This window comes from Artibeus jamaicensis, unplaced genomic scaffold (assembly GCF_021234435.1).
Source record: "Artibeus jamaicensis isolate MK-2021 breed Jamaican fruit bat unplaced genomic scaffold, CSHL_Jam_final contig_718, whole genome shotgun sequence".
Taxonomy (NCBI): Eukaryota; Metazoa; Chordata; class Mammalia; order Chiroptera; family Phyllostomidae; genus Artibeus; species Artibeus jamaicensis.
This window is the reverse complement of record NW_026521936.1, coordinates 5,386,253-5,405,103: the sequence shown is the minus strand read 5'-3', so window position 1 is coordinate 5,405,103 and position 18,851 is coordinate 5,386,253. Positions and strand designations below refer to the sequence as shown.

Genomic DNA, 18,851 nt, shown 5'->3' with positions numbered 1-18,851 from the left:
GTTGCTGTGTATACGGGAGGAAACTGATGGATGTTTCTCCTTCTCTCTGCCCTTCCTCCCTCTTCCCGTGTCTGAAATCAATAAAATGTAGATTGAAAGAAAATATGGCAAAATGTCAGTCTTGAGGGCTTATCCCTATTTCTTCATTACTTATTTTTATATTATTGAACTCTAACTCTCGCAAGGTACAAGGCATCTATTTCACATCAGAAAGGAGGGGACAGACAGAGGAATGTCACTGTTAAAACTGAACAAGCTGCCTCGATGCCCAAGGTGGCAGAGACAGGCAGGGAGCACGGGGTCAGAGAGCACAGGGTCAGAGAGCACTAGCATCCGGGGCCTGGCCTGGCCGTCATGGGGCACTCACTGCGGCCCGCCTGAGAGGTGCCTGGGGCCACACCCACCTACCTCCCCATTTCATAGATAAGAAGCCCATTCCCCACAACAGCCACATCACTATCCACAGCACATGGTGCTGTACTGCCTCCACTGGCCGTCAGGGCAGTGACCAGCACTTTCAGGAGCAGGAGGTCACTGGGGCCAGTGGGGTGCCCTGAGAGAAACAGGGGTATCGGTGACACACCCAACAGCCTGGGGACACCGTGACACACCCGACAGCCCGAGGACAGGGGTCTGACTTCAGGCTCAAGCACTTTACCAACCTGAACACTGGGACACCTGACTGGCATCCTCACCAGACACAGGACCACACAAGAAGGAAGGCCATGTAGGCCTCAGGGGCGGCCCCAGCATGGCACGCACACTTCAAGGCTCCAAACAGGGGTCGCCTCTCTGACCAAGTGCAGGAGGGACAGCCCTGGAGCCCGCAGCACCCCTCACAGGTGGTGTCTGCACGCTAGGGCATGCAGGGGCTGGGGGGCTCCCTCGCAGCTTTTCGCCTTCCAGCCTGCTGTATCCCCACTTCCATGAGACCAAGTGGATCTGCAGGTAACCGAAGTAATTCTTATTCAGGGTTACAGGTGCTGGCAGAGCATCTTGAGGGAGAAAAGGTTGGGGATGGCCAATCCCAAGCCACCTGCCGGCCAGGGGTGCAGTAAGAAACAGGACACAGGCAGGAAAGTGACTTCAAAAGAACCCCATGACAAATTCTCCTCTCAGAGACATTGCTGATAATGCAGCACAGTAAGTTACAAGAAAATGGCACGCCTGTGCTTCTCCCAGCCGAGTTCTTCACCAACCAGACTACCGACGAGATTACAAGGAAAACCCAATCAAATCTGACATGTGATGTGGCCCGATCACACAAAAGTATAAGCTTGAGTATAAATGGTGACAGTAAGAAGCCACCACAACCTTAAAACTTCAAAATACTAAGCTTAGAGTATTATCATGTCAATTATACTTCAATTAAAACCAGAACTATCTAGCCCTGGCTGGTATGGCTCCATGGACTGAGCGCCAGCCTGTGAACCAAAAGGGTCACCAGTTTGATTCCTAACCAGGACACATGCCTGGGTTGTGGGCCGGGCCCCAGTTGGGAACACGCTGCGAAATGTAGTCGACTAATAATGTTTCTCTCCCGCCCTCTAAAATTAATTAATGAATTAAAAAAAATAACAACGATCCATATGTGATGAGAATTGCAAATGTTTTCAGTTAATAATAAAATAAAAAAAATATTATTTCACTTTAATCTTTGGCTTTTTATTTTTCTACTTTTAATGTACATTTTATTACGTTAAAATTATTTTGGCAGAGGGAAACACACACATACACAATATACAAACAGATACACACTACAGATAACAGCTTTAAAGTTTCTGGTTGATCCGACAGGCTAAGAGGAACCCACACCAGGCCCCAGACAGCGGGTCGCAACCGCCCGACTGCCAGTGCGTCGGAGCGTGTCTCCCTACCAGCTCGTCTCTGAACACTGCCGAACAGTGGACTCCAGACCTGGTGCGCCCAACACTAGCCCCAAATACTGAGTGCCTTCAAGGCAGGTCGTAGCTGTGTGGCTGCAACTTTCTCAAACTCAGCACCTGCTGGAACGCCTTGGATGATGCAGGAACTACTAAAGGATGTACTGCTCCAAGTTTAAGTTATCAGAGAATATACCAACAGCTCTCTGTGTGCTAAATAAATAATTCAGTTCACCAAATTTTAATCTATACCCGACTTTCTAGTAACGCATCCCAGGCAGAAGATGTATGAGTGTTCCCATATTCTACGTGTAATTAAATGACTACCATTTACTAGTTTCAGGAAGACCTGCATTTCTTACCTTTTTCCCAGAGAGCAAATCTTCTCCGAGTAAGTCGTCTTCAAGTTCACTGCGGAGAAACAGAGACACACCAATGTATCAGCCTACTACACTGGGACATTTGCGGGTGGCTGGGAAATATGCCCAGGGCTTCCAGGCTTGGGTACCTGCACGTTATATTTGCTCTCCTTTCCCTTTCCTTTATTAACAATGAAAGCTTATCTTCAAACGTATAGGGAACACTGGTCCTGTAAGTCCGGGAAGCTTTGTTACAGGAGGTGGCTCTGGCAGACCTCGAAGCTTAGTTTTCCATTAAACAGGAAAGTTAAAAACCACAACTACTGAGAGCATTCGACACTCATCAAATGCAAACACTGAAGCAATGAAAACATGATGAAATACCGCTGAAGGGGACAGGCCCGTGAGTCAGAGTAACCGAGAGCCCCGTGTCGGAGTCTGCGTGTTGGCATCCAGCCTTCCGCCAGCACGGCTGTGCTCTGGAAGTGGGGGGCAGGCTCTCCCCCAAGACAGGGACTCCGAGGGGACCAGGCGCTGGCCAGAGCATCTACGTTCTTCTCACAGACAAACACTTTCACACATTGGTGAAAGAGCACATGACACCATGCAGGAAAAGACTGGACATTTAATCACATTACTGACAGAGACCTACTGAGGGACGGTGTGCTGCTCGAGGGGACACAGGCCACAGACTCGGAGGGGATCTCTATTACCACAAAAATTTCCAACTATAAAGAATCCCTAAAATCCATAAAAAGAAGAGAGCCCCCCCCCAAATAAAACCCCACACAGGTTTGAAGAGAGAACTGGCAGAAGAGGACGCCCCAGCGAAGAGCAGGCTGCAAAAACAGACTTTGCATTCACTCGGCTCACGTCCACTTTGGAAACAGCACCTGCCAGCACTGCTTCCTGGGGCACCCATTCCTCGTATGGGCGCCTCTGCTCTGAGCTCTAAGGGTTACAGGCCAGAAGAGACTCCCTGGGGAGCAGCGGATTGGACAAAGGCTGTGAGAAGCTGTTCCCGACACACACACACACACACACACGGACACACATGGACCCCTACGTCCCAGCAGGGGCCGGGCCTGTCTCACAGCAGCGTGCCGCTGCTATTCTGCAGTCAGGGCCACTGACCTTCAGAACAAACTTTCCAAATGCAGGCCAAGGTCACACTTTCAACACAGCTTGTGAAATGGTGAGGTGTGTGTACAGGGAGACTCCCCACCACCTGACAACGCCGCCGCCCAGGCTCTGGCCTACGGACTCTTCCAATACACACCCATCTACCCCTGCTCCAGCCCCTCGCCGAAACTAACTGCTACCTGAACTGACACCTATTGCTCCTGGGGAATGTCCACGCACTGTGCCTGAACAGATGCAGCACATCCTCATCCTCACTAGAAACCAGAGCAATGCAAACTTAAATGGCAGTGAGACACCACTGTTTGCATGTCAGAACGGCAAAAGCTTAGAAGTCCACCAAATCCTGGGCAGCGTGTGAACAGGAACCCCGGCAGAGCGCCCCGACAATGCTGGGTGTCCACCAAGCTCTCAGCCTGTCAACACAGAGAGACAGGGAGCTGAGACAGCCAGTGTCCACGGGCTGCCCCGCGCACAGGACAGCCTCTCCCTGAGTGCCCGCCTGTCAGCGGTCCCCAACCCACTCGAGAAGAGCACTGGGCAGCCCACACACTGTCTGCTGAGAAGACCTCTGTGGTCACGTGGCAGGAGACATGTCAGTGTGGCCGAACCCCACACAGGCGGCGTACCTGTCCCAGTCCTCGTCCGCAGCCCTCCTCCTCCAGGACCGCTCTGCTCCGGGCTTGTCAAACTGGTCGAAGTCATCGTCTGCAAGAGAGGCCACGAGAGTCAGTCTTCCCAAAGCAGAGCCCACTCCACACCCTCGGCACCACCGCTGCCTTTCTCTGGGGGATTCCTGGTATGACACTGTCCACACATAACTCTTATAAATACTTTTGCCATTTTTAACATTCAAAAACTGTGAAGGACAAAGCTACCCCCCCCAAAAAAATCAATTTATTGAACATTACTAGGCATGAAAGACCATTGAGAGAACCCAGTTATATTTTTCCTACAACTACAAGAAAAAAAGAACTGCTGATCTGGCTACCAGTTGTACCACTTTTTGTAATGGTTACGTTGTTTCCAAATGTGTCAGGGAGAACGGAGACCCTTGCTAAGGAAGCGTCAGGATGATGTGGGAACAGTGTGATGACAGGAGCCCAGCATGACACACACACACACACACACACACACACACACAGAGCCCTGAGCAAGCAGGGGGCGGGGCGCCCAAACCCGCCCCACCACACAGCTGAGAATCCGTGCGTAACTGTGGCCTCTGCCAAAACTCAGCAGTTATCCCCCAGTGCCCACGGAGACTGGGTCCAGAAACCCCGCAGACACCCAAATCCAGGGAGGCTCAGCCCCCTTGTGGGAAATGGCCCAGCACAGCGCACACGGTCAGCCCTCTGCTCCTGCCGTTTCCCAACCACAAGTCAGAAAACTGCTTTCCACCTGTGGCTGGCCAAGTCTGCAGATCAGAACCTGAGGACACAGACGGCCAACTATGTGTTTACTGAAAAATATCTGTACATAAATGGACCGGTAAAGTTCAAACCCAAGTTGTTCCAGGATCAACTGTATTTTTTAAATCCTTTAGTAGCGCCCTGGCCGGGTGGCCCAGTTGGTTGGAGCGCTGTCCATACATCAATAGGCTGTAGGCTCCCCAGTCAGGGCATACATGGGCTGCAGGTTCAATCCCAGTCAGAGTACATATGGGAAGCAACTAACCAATGTTTCTCTCTCACAGTGATGTTTTTTTTCCCTCTCTCTCTCTAAAAATCAGTAAATATATCTTTGGGTGAGGATTTAAAAAAACAAAAAGAATTCTCTAGTAATCACATTTAAAAAGAAAAAAGCATGAAACTTTAACAAGTAAAATTTTAAAACATGTATTATTTAACCTAGGATATCCAAAAATAATGGTATTACTCAGTACAAAAAATATAAATAAGCCCTGGCTGGTGTAGCTCAGTGGATTGAGCTCGGGCCTGCGAAGCAGACAATCGAGGTTCGATTCCCAGTCAGGGCACATACCGGGGTTGCAGGCCAGTTCCCTGCAGGCCAGCCCCCAGCAGGGGATGCATGAAAGGCAACCATACATTGATGTTTCTCTCCCTCTCTCCTTCCCTTCCCTTCCCCTCTAAAGATAAATAAAATAAATAAAACCTTTTAAAAATATATAAATAAGATAGTTTACATTTTCTCCATACTACGTATGCATTTTGTACACACAGCATACTTCATGCCATTTTTAAATTCACTTTCATTATCCCAAAATCAGAGACGCAGAATCAAAGGTGCACACCTCAGACACACACGTGTGCAGGTAGGAGGCCTGAGAAGCGGCAGCACGCAGACAGCGCCCCAGAGAGCCTGGTGAGGACGGCCCTGCCGGGCCAGACCATGCAGGCTGACGGCCCAGGCACGTTCCCAGCCTGGGGCCGCGGGTGCGCTCTAAAGCCCCAAGGATGGAAGATGTGGAAGAGGAGTCCAAGTGCTCAAGGAGCTGCACTCCCAGCAGGCAAGAGCAAGTGGAGCTGCACTGCCTGCCACCCAGGAAACCGGTCGGTTCCTGTTAATGGGGTGACTGTTTAAGGTCTCTGGAACTGATCCTGAAGGCCTACATCAAATTAAAAAAATCACTCAAGAAATATGCAATTCAGGTACACTAGAGATAAAAACAAAAAAGGGCAAATTCTACAGAAACCGTGATTAAAGAACTAGAGGAAGGCATGATGATGCTGTTGCATCAGACAGGCATCTAAACCACAGGTGCACACACGAGGCCCGGGGCTGAACCTGGCCTCCACCTGGTTTTACCGGGCCCCGCACCTTGTTTTCACATGGCGGCAGCACCGAGCTCCTTGCTCCAGTTAAGAACATTGGTACAGTCCTAACATTATATCTGGCCCTTTGAAGGCAACTGCGAGGCTGATGTGGCCCCCGGTGGAAATGAGTTTGACACCTCTGCTCTAAATAAACAAATCATTTTTTAAAATAACAAAAAGAAATTCTGGAATTGAAAAAGAACTGCAATGAAAACCTTACCAGCGGGCCCTCCAGTAGACGTGGACTGGCAGGAGGGCCCATGAACTTGAGCACAGACCAACAGAGACTGCCAACCCCAAACAAGGCACACTGGGCCGTGCTGCAGGGCACACACTTGGCCATAAAGCGGTTCTTAACAAACTTTAATAAAAGGTCCACATCACACAAAGCATAGTCTCTAGGTTAAAAAAGCTAAAAATCAATAATAAAACAAAAACTGGAATATTCACACTAACATTAAACAGCACACACTTCATCAACCAACAGGTCAAACAAGAAATAACCAGGGAAATAAGAAAATACTTTCAGACACAGGATGCAGCAAAACTGGGACTTGGAGGGAAATCTATGACTGTAATTTTTTCCTCTTAAATTTAAGCAATTAATTCAACTCTTTTTTAAATCTGTGGGTGAAACAAAATATGCCTCCGGGCTGTTCTGACAAGTAACCAAACCTGTGAGAAAAGCAAACAATCAAAACACTTATTTTCACCGCTTTCCACTCTGCCTCCTGCTGGACTGGCAGTCAATGCTGCGTATCTTACACTTACTTTCTAAAGGGTCTCTAGGTCACTTTTCCTTCCCCCATCAGACCATATACTTCCTGACACAGGAGAACCCCCTGTGTAGGAAAACGCGAATAAAAAGTTTTGCTCACAGCTTTTGTCTCATTAATACTCAGTGAAAAAGTTAATACTTAAGTCACATCACCCTTGGCAGACGCTGCTAATAAATTACAACACCCAATTCTGTTGAAGCCAGGAAATCCGTACGCCAAGCTAACTAACAGCAATCACGTACAAACGTTGCTTAAAATTATACAAATCTTGACCCCACCCCCAATCTGATTGAGCAGGCTCTTTTTGTTTGTCTGTTTGTTTGTTTGTTGTTTAAAGCCGCCCAGTAATTCTGGCAGACAGCTAGGGCTGGGAATCGTGTGCCCCAGCCCAGCCCTGTCCCTCAGAGCACATGCTGCAGAGGGAAGCTTCACTGCCATCTCGGCACAGAAATACTTCCTAAAGGGAGGTCAGTCCCACGAAAATCAAAACTAGAAGCCAGGAGCTTGCCAAAATAATTAAAGTAAACACTTCTCCATAGAGCAAGACCCTCCACACACACGACATGTCCAAAGGCAGTGGCTGTGAGATAATTCCAAAACAAGGAAATGCAGGGCAAGCAGCAAGAGCTCCGCCTGGAACCGTGGTCAAGAGACACAAAGCTCTCACTACCCAGCAGGCACTGCCTGAGCCTCACACGTCCCGGGTGTTGCCAAACATGCTCAGCACCTAGGGCGCACGCGGTAACAGAAACCACTCCCTAGAGGAGGTCACACTCTAACAGGAAGAGACACAATGACCCCAGTGCACACGGACGTGACCCACTTTACTAGGAATGCCAGAGCAGGGGGTACAGAAGAGGGAGGCGAGGAGGGTGGCAAGCAGCCACACCGTAGCTGCCTCACACAGGGGTAGCCTGCCCTGCCAGCGAATATGGAAGGGGACTGCCCCTGACAGAGGGCAGTGGGGGGTGTTTCTCAGCGTGGGAGCTGGCTGACCCCGTGCAGGTGTGCGCACTGGCACGGAAGGCAACCCCAGAGGAGGTATGAAAGCCAAAGCGGCTCCCGGGAGCCAGGGCCCTCAAAGGCAAAGGGCTGGGGCCAAACTCAGGAGGAAACCCATGGAAGCTCGGCAGGGACCAGGTGCTGCTAAAAAGGGCAGGCGGACACCGCTTTTCTGAAGAAGAAAACCATCTCACTTCCTGACACCTAGTAAACGGAAAAACTGTACAAGTGACTCGGTGAGATATCGCTACAGCACCGGGTAGGAAGAGATTTCCCAAAAGAAGTGAATACCAGTGGTAGTGAGGGCAGCAGCTTACCTGGACAAAGGCCTGTGCATGCAGCAAACACAAGACCCCACCTACTGAGGCAAAAACACAGCATGTATTCTCCCCCGCCCAGGATACGGAAGGTGAAATGGACGTGGGAAGACGTGACTTGGAACTCTGAAACAAACTCGGACAAAACAAACTCGGACAAGAGTCCTGGCCGTCCTCCACTCTGCGGACACCTACTGCAGTCCCTTCCCATCTGCTCGCCTCCAGAGCACCAACAGTCCCTCTTCATCTCGTCACACGGATCAGAAGTGCCAGAACACACTGCCCACATGAGCCAGTGGTTCAAGGAAGGGAGGTGGGCCCCCGAAGACTGGGGAAGGCTAGCTCAGCAGCACAGAGCAGCCGCGCTCGCGCCTTGTCTGCAGACTCTCCCATAACTTGTACTGAACACTGTTTTAATAAGGGTGTCAATTAAGTATCTAAAATGAACCCAACTCTTGTACCTAGATTTCTCACGATTTCCTCATCTTCTTGAGGAACCTGGAACTTTCATTAGAATCTTACAGAATATTAATTTGGAACAGGGTTCTAGCAATTGCCTAGTCCAAGGGTCAGCAAACTAACCCGGGGCCACTGCCTGTTTGTGTACATGTTACCAGAATGCAGCGTGCCAGTTCAAGCCGAGTGGGCAGAGGCGCGGCAGAGACACCAGGTGACGCGCGGAGCCTGCATCAGGCCCTCTCTGAGTCTGCCGGCCTGTGCTCTCGTCCAGTGCTTTCGATCTTTTTCCTCTCCTGGCACACCAGAAAAAGAGTATTTTTTGCTGATCTGACAAAAAATAAGTTTAATCTTGATTTTCCAAAATAATAATAGCAGCAATCTACCCTTTTTGCTCCAAAGTGACTTTTTAAAAAGTCAGGTGCCTATACTTGTATATAAGGATTTCTGGGACCAAGGAGTAACCAGGGGCAACCTTATTATGCAACACGACCAATAAGGTGTAACTCTACTATATGACCTACATATGCACGTACAGTTCAAGCCAGGGCACCCACTCCAGACAGCTACCGTGCCGGCTGCTGTCATGTTTCAGTTTGACAACCCAGGGGAGAAAAGTTCCGTGAGCCTGACTACGGGAACAGTCAGGTGTCGCATGCTTTAAACACCCTGTTAGCACAGCGGTGGAAAATCGCCGCTGTGGTACAGAGGTTCTCAGCCTTCTTCCGCTGGCCTCACGGGATTCTCATGCATTCTGAATCACTACCAGAGTCAAAATTTTGTGTTTCACTGGGAAGGAAACCCAGAGCCTTCAGTTAAGTAGTAACCAGGAAAAAGGATCAGGGTAACAATCAAGCTCTTGGAAAGTGAGCACACTGGCCCTACAGTGTAGCATTCAATTCTGAGTAGCCAAGCAAAATTTTCAGAAAATTTCACCCACATACCATGCTGCTTAAAAAAAATAATTTCCAGGCATTGTTTTAAAATCCCGCATAGGGCCCTGGACAGGTCCTGCCCAGCGTGAACATGGTTTATGCACGCTGCACAGCTGGCCACCTGTCTGCGTGGCAGCAGACCCACTGTTCCTGTGTGGGGAGACCAGTCCCACCCAGGAGGGCCCTGAGGGTGGCGGGGCTCTGCCTCCACAGGAAGCTGCCAGGATGACCCGAGCTCTCTGCCCTCCTGGGCAGCCTGAAAAGGGCAAAGTCTGAGCCTAGCCCACTGGGTGTTCCCATCGTGACTGAGAGTCTAGAGGAAACGGCACCCATTTCTTTTCACAGGAGTCTAGACTTGTGGCTGCTGGACTCACCGTGCAGAGCTGGACTCCGCACTTCCCAGGGCTCCTCACCTGCAGCCCCGGGGTGACAAGCTGTGCAGCGGGCACGGCTGATAGATAAAACCCAAATATCGCTGGCAGCACTGAAAATGTGGACACGGGCTCCATCTTCCCTCAACAAGCTGGTACTTTCCCATTCGTTTTTCTCATTTAATCCGACCCCAAGCCCCCCTTTTACAGAGGTACAAACCGAAGTTACACAGCCGACCTTATTTCGACTCAGGTCTGCCAAGAGTCTCAGCTCTATAGGGCTCCTGAATCTACTTAGGAAACAACCTTGCTGACACAGCCTTCGATTTCCTATGTCAAAGGCTGCCAGCCAGCCAGGACCCCTTGAGTGCAGGGAACCACCACGTGTAAGTGGCACCTGCTAAATCAGGCGGGCGGAATCACTCTGACGTGCAGGCTGCAGTCTGATGGCCTGCAGGAAGCATGCTCTCCTTCAGTAGGGTCCTTCTGTTAATTCACTTAGTTGCCAACATTTTAAAAATAGAATTTTTATAAGTATAGAGTTCTATTTTCTCTCCAAAAAAAAGAAAAATATCAAAAGGTCTAGAACAATGGGCCCACATTTACCGTAGTGAACCAGCTGCAGACGAGCAGCAAGCACATGGCCAGAGAGGAGGAGCATTCCTGCCTTGGCAAGAGAAGGCCCTCAGGAGGACGGTGGCCCCGCAGAGCCACGCAGAGCCCCACAGAGGAGTTTCAGGTGCCCCCCCAGGCCGGACCCCAATCTCTGCCCTCCTCCAGCCTCTGTGTCCTGTCTTTCACCGGACTTGATGAACTACCAAAGTACCCATCCTTCCAAAACAATCTCAAGGAACCGCTGCACCAGTCTTAGGCTTTTTACATAAATGAAGCATCAAAATCCAGTAATGAGAGTTTCAAATGCTGAGAACAGAGAAAATGAAAGGCAGAAAAACAATAACGAGGAAAATTCCCAGAACTGAAGCATTTCCAGACTAGGGAGCGTGTCCACCAAACGCTCAGCACAATGGAGACAGAGGCAGCAGGAGCTGGAGGTGGGGGCAGGGGCATCACCAAACCTCTCTGGAGCAGACCTGGAAGACAGGACATTGTCCCAGAAAGCTCCATGACTCATGCCAGGAAGATACCCTACCTCATAAAGAATGGGACAGCACATGCATACACACGAGTACAAATGAAGGCAAGTACAAAAGTCTCATACAATCACGAATGAATCCTAACATGAAATCAATGACACAGGAAAAAGAATAAAAATGGAGAACAAGGTTTCAGGTCCAAGAACACGAGGTTGGTTCAGCACTGGAAATCTATGAATACGCTGCACTGTATCAAAAGGTGGAAGAGGGGCCCTCATAAATCACCCCAATAAATGCATCTGCTAAAATTAAAAATCCCAACTAAAAAAAAAAAAAAAACCTTCCTGGCCCTGACTGGTGTGGCTCAGTTGGTTGGAGCATCATCCTGCAACCAAAAGGTCACAGGTTTGATTCCCAGTCAGGGTGTGTTGGGAGGCAACCAATCAATGCTCTTCTCTCGTATCAGTGTTTCTCTTTCTCCCTTCCCCTCTCTCTCTAAAAGTAAAATGGGGGAAAAAAATGTCCTTGGGTGAGGATAAAAATAAAAACTTCCTTAGTTAACCAAAAGTGTCAGAAAACCACAGAAATACCATACTCAACAGCAAAATAATAGAAGCATACTCATTAAACTCAGAAGACAACGAACGACAAGACAAAGACACCTGCCACCACATTATTCAACATCACACTGGAGGGCCTGACAATGAATGATTCCAGGACAAGAAGTGCCAGAAAAAGAAATGAGATATAAACATCAGAATAGAAGAGACTGCAGACAGGACTGTAACTAAAAATTCTAAAGTGCCAAACTATTAAAACAAGATTCTAATAAGCCAGCTGTCTATAATTTAATTACAAAAAATAAACTTTTCTATAGATCAGTAATAAATTTGAGAATAGGAGAAACAAAACTACAACATATTTGACAATGAAAACAAATAAGAAAAACCTAGGAATTGAACAAAAAAATGAACGGAGTATAAAAAGAAAGCTATAGTGATGTCAGTCCCATTGGAGCACGAGACTGTCTGCTCTGTTCCGTCAGTGCCCCGCACAGAGCAAGCAGGCAGTGAGCTCTCAGTAGGTGACTGACTGACTGACGGACCAAGAAAAACCACCTGATACATTCTAATTGCTGATGGAGGAGTCCATTGGGTAAAAATACCAGTCATCCCCAAATTACGTTAATATACCTAATGTGATCCTAATAAAAACTTCAGTACAACTTTTTATAGAACATAACTATTTTGAGGTTCACTTCTTAAAAAATGCGCAGGGCTAATCAAAAAACTTCATTAAAAGAAAATGCTGTCTAACCCATACACAATGAAGCAATAATTTTTAAAAATTATGAATAGGAATTTATTATGAAGATGGAGAATTCAGTAAATCATATTAGAAATGTCAGAGGTCCCAAATTCACACTATCAGAAAATAAAATCCCATGTGGATAAAAGCTAAAAAATATTTTACAAATACAAAGGAGCATAAAATATTAAAGCATAGAGGAACTTTTGGCATGGCAACGCCTCTGTGAAAAAATTATACAATGCATGAAAAGATATTTAATTTTACTAGAGACTGAAAAAAACTACGTTACAACACTGAGGCTATTTTTTTGTCTCAAGATTATCAAAAATATTTAAAAGTCCCACCCTGGCTGGTGTGGCTCATCAGGTTGGGAGCTGTCCCCCAAACTGAAGGGTCGCTGGTTCCATTTGGGTCAGGCACAGACCTGGATTGTGGACCAGGGCCCTGGTTGGGGGGTGCGCGAGAGGCAATCGATCAATGTTTCTCTTCCTCTTTCTCCCTCCATCCCCCTCAGTAAAAACAAGTAAATAAAACCTTTTAAAGATATACTTTAAAAGTATCTGGGAAGTGGGGCATCTCCTACATCACCGATGGAGAGGATCAAGTGGTACCAGTCTTTTTGAGGACAACGTGACAATAGCTATCAAAACTAAATGCGGAAACTCTCCGCGCACTACTTCCACGCAAAGTGGTATCCCTCCGCCAGAACCGTGTGCTATGGCACACTCCCCGCACCGCCTTTCCCACAGAAGTGACAGAGCCGGAAGGCCCAGCATTGAAGCAAGTCCCAGCCCTGCTGCTTGCGTGGACCCGGAAGCTCTGGGGCCTGCCCGCCAGGAACAAGGACCACGGGGGCCACGTAGCTCCAGGTCACTGTCGGAGGCCACCTACCCGCGGAGGGGCCACTGGCACCAGCCCAGGAGGCAGTGGCGAGGGGGCACTTGGAGACACCTCATGCCCCACATGCTTGCTCAGCAGATGTCCCCGCCCGGATAGTGGAGCATGTGCGCAGACCACAGGGGGCACCGCGGCCCTCTGGGGGTGACAGACCCCCGGGTGGGCCATGATGAAAAAAGGGCAATAACTAACAGTACAAACTGAATTGAGCACTGGAAGAGAAGCAGGGAACTGGGAGATGGAGATGGAGCGGACGGTGGACATACCGGACCCAGAACGAAAGCTCGAGCGGCTGAGGTCAGGCGTCGGCGGGGTCTGCAGCAGGAAGAATGGGGAGAACCTAAAGGAGCCCAAACTTTCCAGGCTCAGGTTTCCTGCGGACACTTAAGAGCTTTTCTTTCTGTGTTTCACATTCAGCAGCGTGAGAATGGGGGTTGGGGAGGGGGCCCTCCACATCCAGGCGCCTACATCCGGAAGCCCCTGGCCCTGGCCTTGGAAAACCCTGCTGTCCACACAAAAGCGCCAGACAGGCCAACAACCAATGAAAAGCACCATAAAAACACGAAAACGCTCCCGCTGTCCCGGACCAGGTGGCGCTGTGGGATGGGCCGCACCCCACACCCCAGAGGCTGCCCAGGCCCCACCCAGGGCGCCGCGGCGCAGGCCTAGGCATGCGTGGGACGCCTGAGGACACGTTTCTCCCTCTCTTCCCCCCACCCATAAAAAAGAAAAAATAAAGTCGTATTGACCCAGGGGCTCCCAGACCATAATCTGAAAAAAAATAAAATAAAATAAACATAAAAACACCACAATGACCGCCCCACCCCTCAGAGGTCACCAAGTGAGGAAGGTAAACCACGGGTTTCACAGCTCAACTCGAAAAACCCGGAAGCCTCGAAAGATTGAACTCGGAAAAAAACGACCTGACATCCAAGTGGCACACGGCCAACCCACCCAGAGCGCGACGTTTCGGCGACTGTCTCCACGCAAAGGTTTTGACACTACGGCCCAATCTCCAGGCTGGTGACCAGGCCAAGGCAGGCCCGGGACCGTCACCCGAGACTGGACTCCCGTGGGTCTCACTGTTTCCATGACGACCAATTCTCGTGGACACTCACCTTCGCGCCTCCTGTGTCAAACTTGAGAGATTAATGCTACAAGTCACTTTCGAGTAGTCTTCCGTAATTTAAAGGGGGGGGGGGCTCAATCAACACGTGATTTCGCCAGAAGGTGACTTTCTGAGACGGGAGAGTCGGGTGTCCCGTCAAAATCACTTCTGCACGGTGACCGAGACGAACTACCCGGGGACGCGGCCCGGTTCTCAGCACCGGTGTGTCCCACTCCTGGCGTGAGACGCCGACGTGAACCGCTAACAGGTCTCCCTCCATCAGACTAGCGTGGACTCACAAGGAAGCCCGGTGCGCTGAGACGATCTCTCGGGAACGCCGCCGTGTCATCGGGTCCCCTCCCGACGGCGGGCCTTTCATTCTCGGCTTCACACTCACCCGGACGCGTCAGCGAACCCCCACCCGGCGGCGACCACCCCCGCCCTCCCCGGGTCTGGGCGGCCTGCTCCCAGCCACCACCGCTCCCGGGCCCTGCGCTCTGTGCGGATGCTACAGCGGGGGCCCGCGGCAGCGCACGGGGACGCGGCCCGGGCGCGGCGAGCAGGGCCCGGCGGCTCACGTACCTGCGGCGCCGGCTCCTCCGCCCGCTCCTAGAGCGGCCGCCATGCTGCTGCTCCGCCCGGCTGCAGCCGCGCCGCGCCGCGCCAGCTGGGGGGCAGCGGGCGGCGGGCCAAGACGGGGGACGCGGCGAGCGAGGCAGCGGGTCCCGGCCGCTCGGTCCGCTCCTCCGCAGGAAAACAACAAACTACGGCAACATGGCCGCTGCTCGGCCGCCGCCGCCGCCGCGGTGCACGTCGGGATGAGGGCGGCCGGAAGGCGCCTCAGGGGCCCGCCCGGAAAGGCCGCCGCGCCTCAGCACCTCCTTCGAGAGGCCGAGGCCGAGCGAGGAAGGGAAGCGGACAGGCGGCCACCCAGCTCGGCTCCTCAAACTCTAGCGTTTGACGTGAAGGCGGGAGCGGCTGCGGCCGTGCTTTGGTCCCAGGCTCTGTCCGTCGCAAGCGCTTTTCAGCAGTCGGCACCGTGCTTTACGGCCGGCGGCTCTCCCGCGGGCAGCGAGAGCGAGTAGGCCACGCGTAAGGAATGGGGACCGACTTTAGTTTCTGTGTTTGGACAGTGAGGCGGGGAGCCGAAGCGGGAACGCCTGAGGTGCGGCCTGACGAGGGACGGGAACGCGCACCCGGGCCGCGTCCGCGCTGAGGGTGGCCGCGGGAGCGCAGGCGGCGCATGCGCACTGCCCGGGTCTGCGGCTTGGCAGGTGTAGCGCACCGGCAGGTGCGCGGGGGCCCTGTGCACCCAGTCCGCCTCTCAATGCTGCCCTAAAACTCGCTTAACGGAGTTTGCCTTTTCCTTTTTGTTGAGTTTATTGGGGTGACACTAGTTAACAAAAATTATACAGCTTCCAGGCACACAATTCCACAACACGTCTTGTGCACACTGTACTGTGTGTTCACCGCCCCAAGTCAAGTCTCCATTGATCACCATTTATGCCTCGTGTACCCACTTCCACGTCCCTCACCACACTATTGTCCGTGTTCATGAGTTTCTCTTCCCATTTTTGCTCAGCCCCTCCACCCCTGGCACCCCACCTCCACAGCTGCGATCCTGTTCTCTGTGAGTCTCGTCTCTATTTTGCTTGTTAGTTTAATTTGTTCATTAGATTCTGTACATGAATGAAATCATACAGTTCCTGCTGCCCATGACTGGCTTAGCACAATGTTCTCCAGGTCCATCAATGCTGTCGCAGAGACTAAAATTTCCTTCTTTTCTTACGGCTGTGTAGTATTCCATTGTGGGAGTGTACCACAGCTTTTTATCCCTTCGTCTACTGATGGACACCAGGGTTTAAATAACAGCCAGAGTTTGCATTTCTCAGCAGCCAGAAGGTCACAAAATGAGACACTCGTAAGTGACTGAAGTAAAGGTACTTGGAAAGACTTGAAAGCTACTTGGGATCTGGTGTCCAAAGGAGGCCAGTCTGAATTCTCTGCAGTTGGGAGCAGGGCAGGGGCTGAATATAACTGGATCTTCAAATACACACAAGGTGCAGACATTGACTGCATAACAGTGAGTGTGGGGTGACCCAGAAAGGGAAGGGTCATTTCAGGCATAGAGAAGGCTGACAAAGGCTCCGAGATGTCAGGTGGCTTGTGTGATTGGTAACTGGAAGTAGCACCTGGAGTGTTCAATGAGAAAGGTGCTCACTATGGATGAGCTGGAGAGGTGTGCGAGGGCCAGAAGGCGTTTTTCTGAAGCCACAGAGAGTAGGAAATAGTTTTAATAACAGAAGTTACAATGTAAGATTATGTTTAGAAACATGGCAAGAGAAAATGCGCAGCATGGAGACACAAACTGGAGTCACTCAAGCCAGTTAATAACACTCCAGTAACAATCCTAGTAACAATAGCAACATTCCCTGCAGGAGATGGGGTTCCTGGATAGGCAGGTGAGGAAACAGTGTAATCATATATTAATAGTAGCAATGAATCAACAAGCAGAAAACGCAGACACAGACGGCAGTGTGGTGGGTACCAGAGGGACAGAGGGGCAGGGGAGAGAGAAAAAGGTAAAGGGGTCAAATACATGGTGATGGAAGGAGATGTGACTTTGGGCGGCCAACATACAGTGCAATGCATGATGTATCATACAATTGTGCACTTGAAACCTGTATAATTTTATTAACCAATGTCACCCCAACAAATTCAGTTTTTAATAAAATGTTAAAGGTAAAGTTTAAATGCTTAAACTTTACTTTTTAAAGTCAGTCTTTTTCTAACATCAGACCAAGATGGAATATATCATGGGCAAGCAGTTCCAAAACCAGTACATCAGTTTGTGTGGTGAGTGGCAGAAACATCGCAAGGGATTTCAGAATATAGAGGACAATGATCCCCCCAAATCTTGCTGACCAAAAGAATTTTGCTTTAAAACTTTTTCAGCTTTTATACATTTAATGTTTTACATAATAAAATGTTTTTAAAAAAACATTCCAGGTGTAATAACTAATGTAGTATTCATCTAAAACATAAAAGCCAAAAATGGCTAGAAACACTGTTGTTTGATTCAGCTGCATGTAATCACTCAAAAATTATATATATATATGAGATTGCTACATATGCATATATATATGCTGAGCAAGCAGTCTCAAATAACTGTCTCCATTGCAGAGCACATGAACACACCCAGATTTAAAACAAATTCCCAAAGATGAAATGATCTTATAGATACTTTGTAGCTATATAGTACTTGAGGAGGGACAAGTATCTCAGTTATAAACCACCAGAAACTAAATTTCTCTAGGACAACAGTCTCCACACTGTTTTGATCCAACACTCATTGGAAACCCATCTGACCTTGGGCACCAAATATTTGAAGATCTTGACTCTGAGTACAGGTTTACCAAACCCATTTTTTTCCTCTACTGGACAAACAGCACTTTTGGTTGACTTCCTGCCTTGTCCTAGAAAGCTGATGAAGGTAGAACATCAACTGTTTATAAAGTAACATTGTATCACAAACACCCTCTGAGTGGGAAACTCCTTTTGGTTTGGCAGGAATGAACACCTGTCAGGAGGCCGTATCTTGAGGCTCTTTTCACTGTGTGCGGAGATCTAATACACTCAGAGAACTACTAGAAGAGAGATCGGGTGCCAAGGGCAAAGGGCTTCTAAGCCAGAGCAGTTCACACACCCCAATCTCGCACCTGAGCTCACATACATGGGAGGGGGCTCACGCCCACCTGTATGAAATGCAGCAAAGAGCGCCGCAGGTGGCCTTGCTACTGTAGCATCCACCAACGCGAGCAACAAATGGTCGGAAACTTTGAGGAGTTTAAGATGGAACTTTATTGGCCAAAGCTTTACCTGCGCAGGGGCGAACTCTCGAGGTGTCCGGAGACACGGTGCCCAGAGGGCTGCAAATGAGAGTCGCACCTGGCGCTTACAGCCTAGGGTTTTTATTGGGGTGAGCAAGCAAGCAAACACGGAAGCAGATGTGGCCCTTAGCAATTGGCTGTCTCGAGGGAACACACATGGCTATGCTTTCTGCTTGCAACAATGGATACTTTTCTGCAAAGACAAGGTCATGCACAGGCGGTTATCTTGTTCAGCACTCTTTGTAGTTTCTATCTTCCTTGCTGGGTCTGGAGCCTGCCTCGGGTTCCTTGTTCCTCTTGGCTACTTTTATCTAATTCCGGGCCTAACACTACCATCATGGGATGCTTCTCCATCCCACTAAGTGAAGCTGCTGCCAGGGGTGACATTATATGAGTGTAAATGCTGACCTGAGTGGACACTTACAGTTTCATACATGTCCTCCTGAAAATTTAACAGCTTGGCTTTGTTTTTTTTTTTTAGTTAAAAGTGAATATAGAAGCTTTCCTCTTCTGTCAATGTGACACATTCAATATG

General features: G+C 49.7%; 1 protein-coding gene across 3 annotated transcripts in view; it reads right to left on the bottom strand.

Annotated features, from left to right (window-relative positions):
- Positions 1–15,620, bottom strand: part of RBM33 (RNA binding motif protein 33) — an 82,723-nt gene extending 67,103 nt beyond the window's left edge. For all 3 annotated transcript variants that reach the window (XM_037131971.2, XM_037131973.2, XM_037131975.2), the window contains exons 1-3: positions 15,009–15,620; positions 4,012–4,090; positions 2,246–2,294 (exon numbers count right to left, since the gene is read on the bottom strand). In XM_037131971.2, coding sequence (XP_036987866.1) covers positions 2,246–2,294; positions 4,012–4,090; positions 15,009–15,051 — 171 coding nt within the window. In that variant the 5' untranslated portion in view covers positions 15,052–15,620. The remainder of the gene's footprint in view (positions 1–2,245; positions 2,295–4,011; positions 4,091–15,008) is intronic.
- Between the last annotated feature and the right edge of the window lie 3,231 nt (positions 15,621–18,851).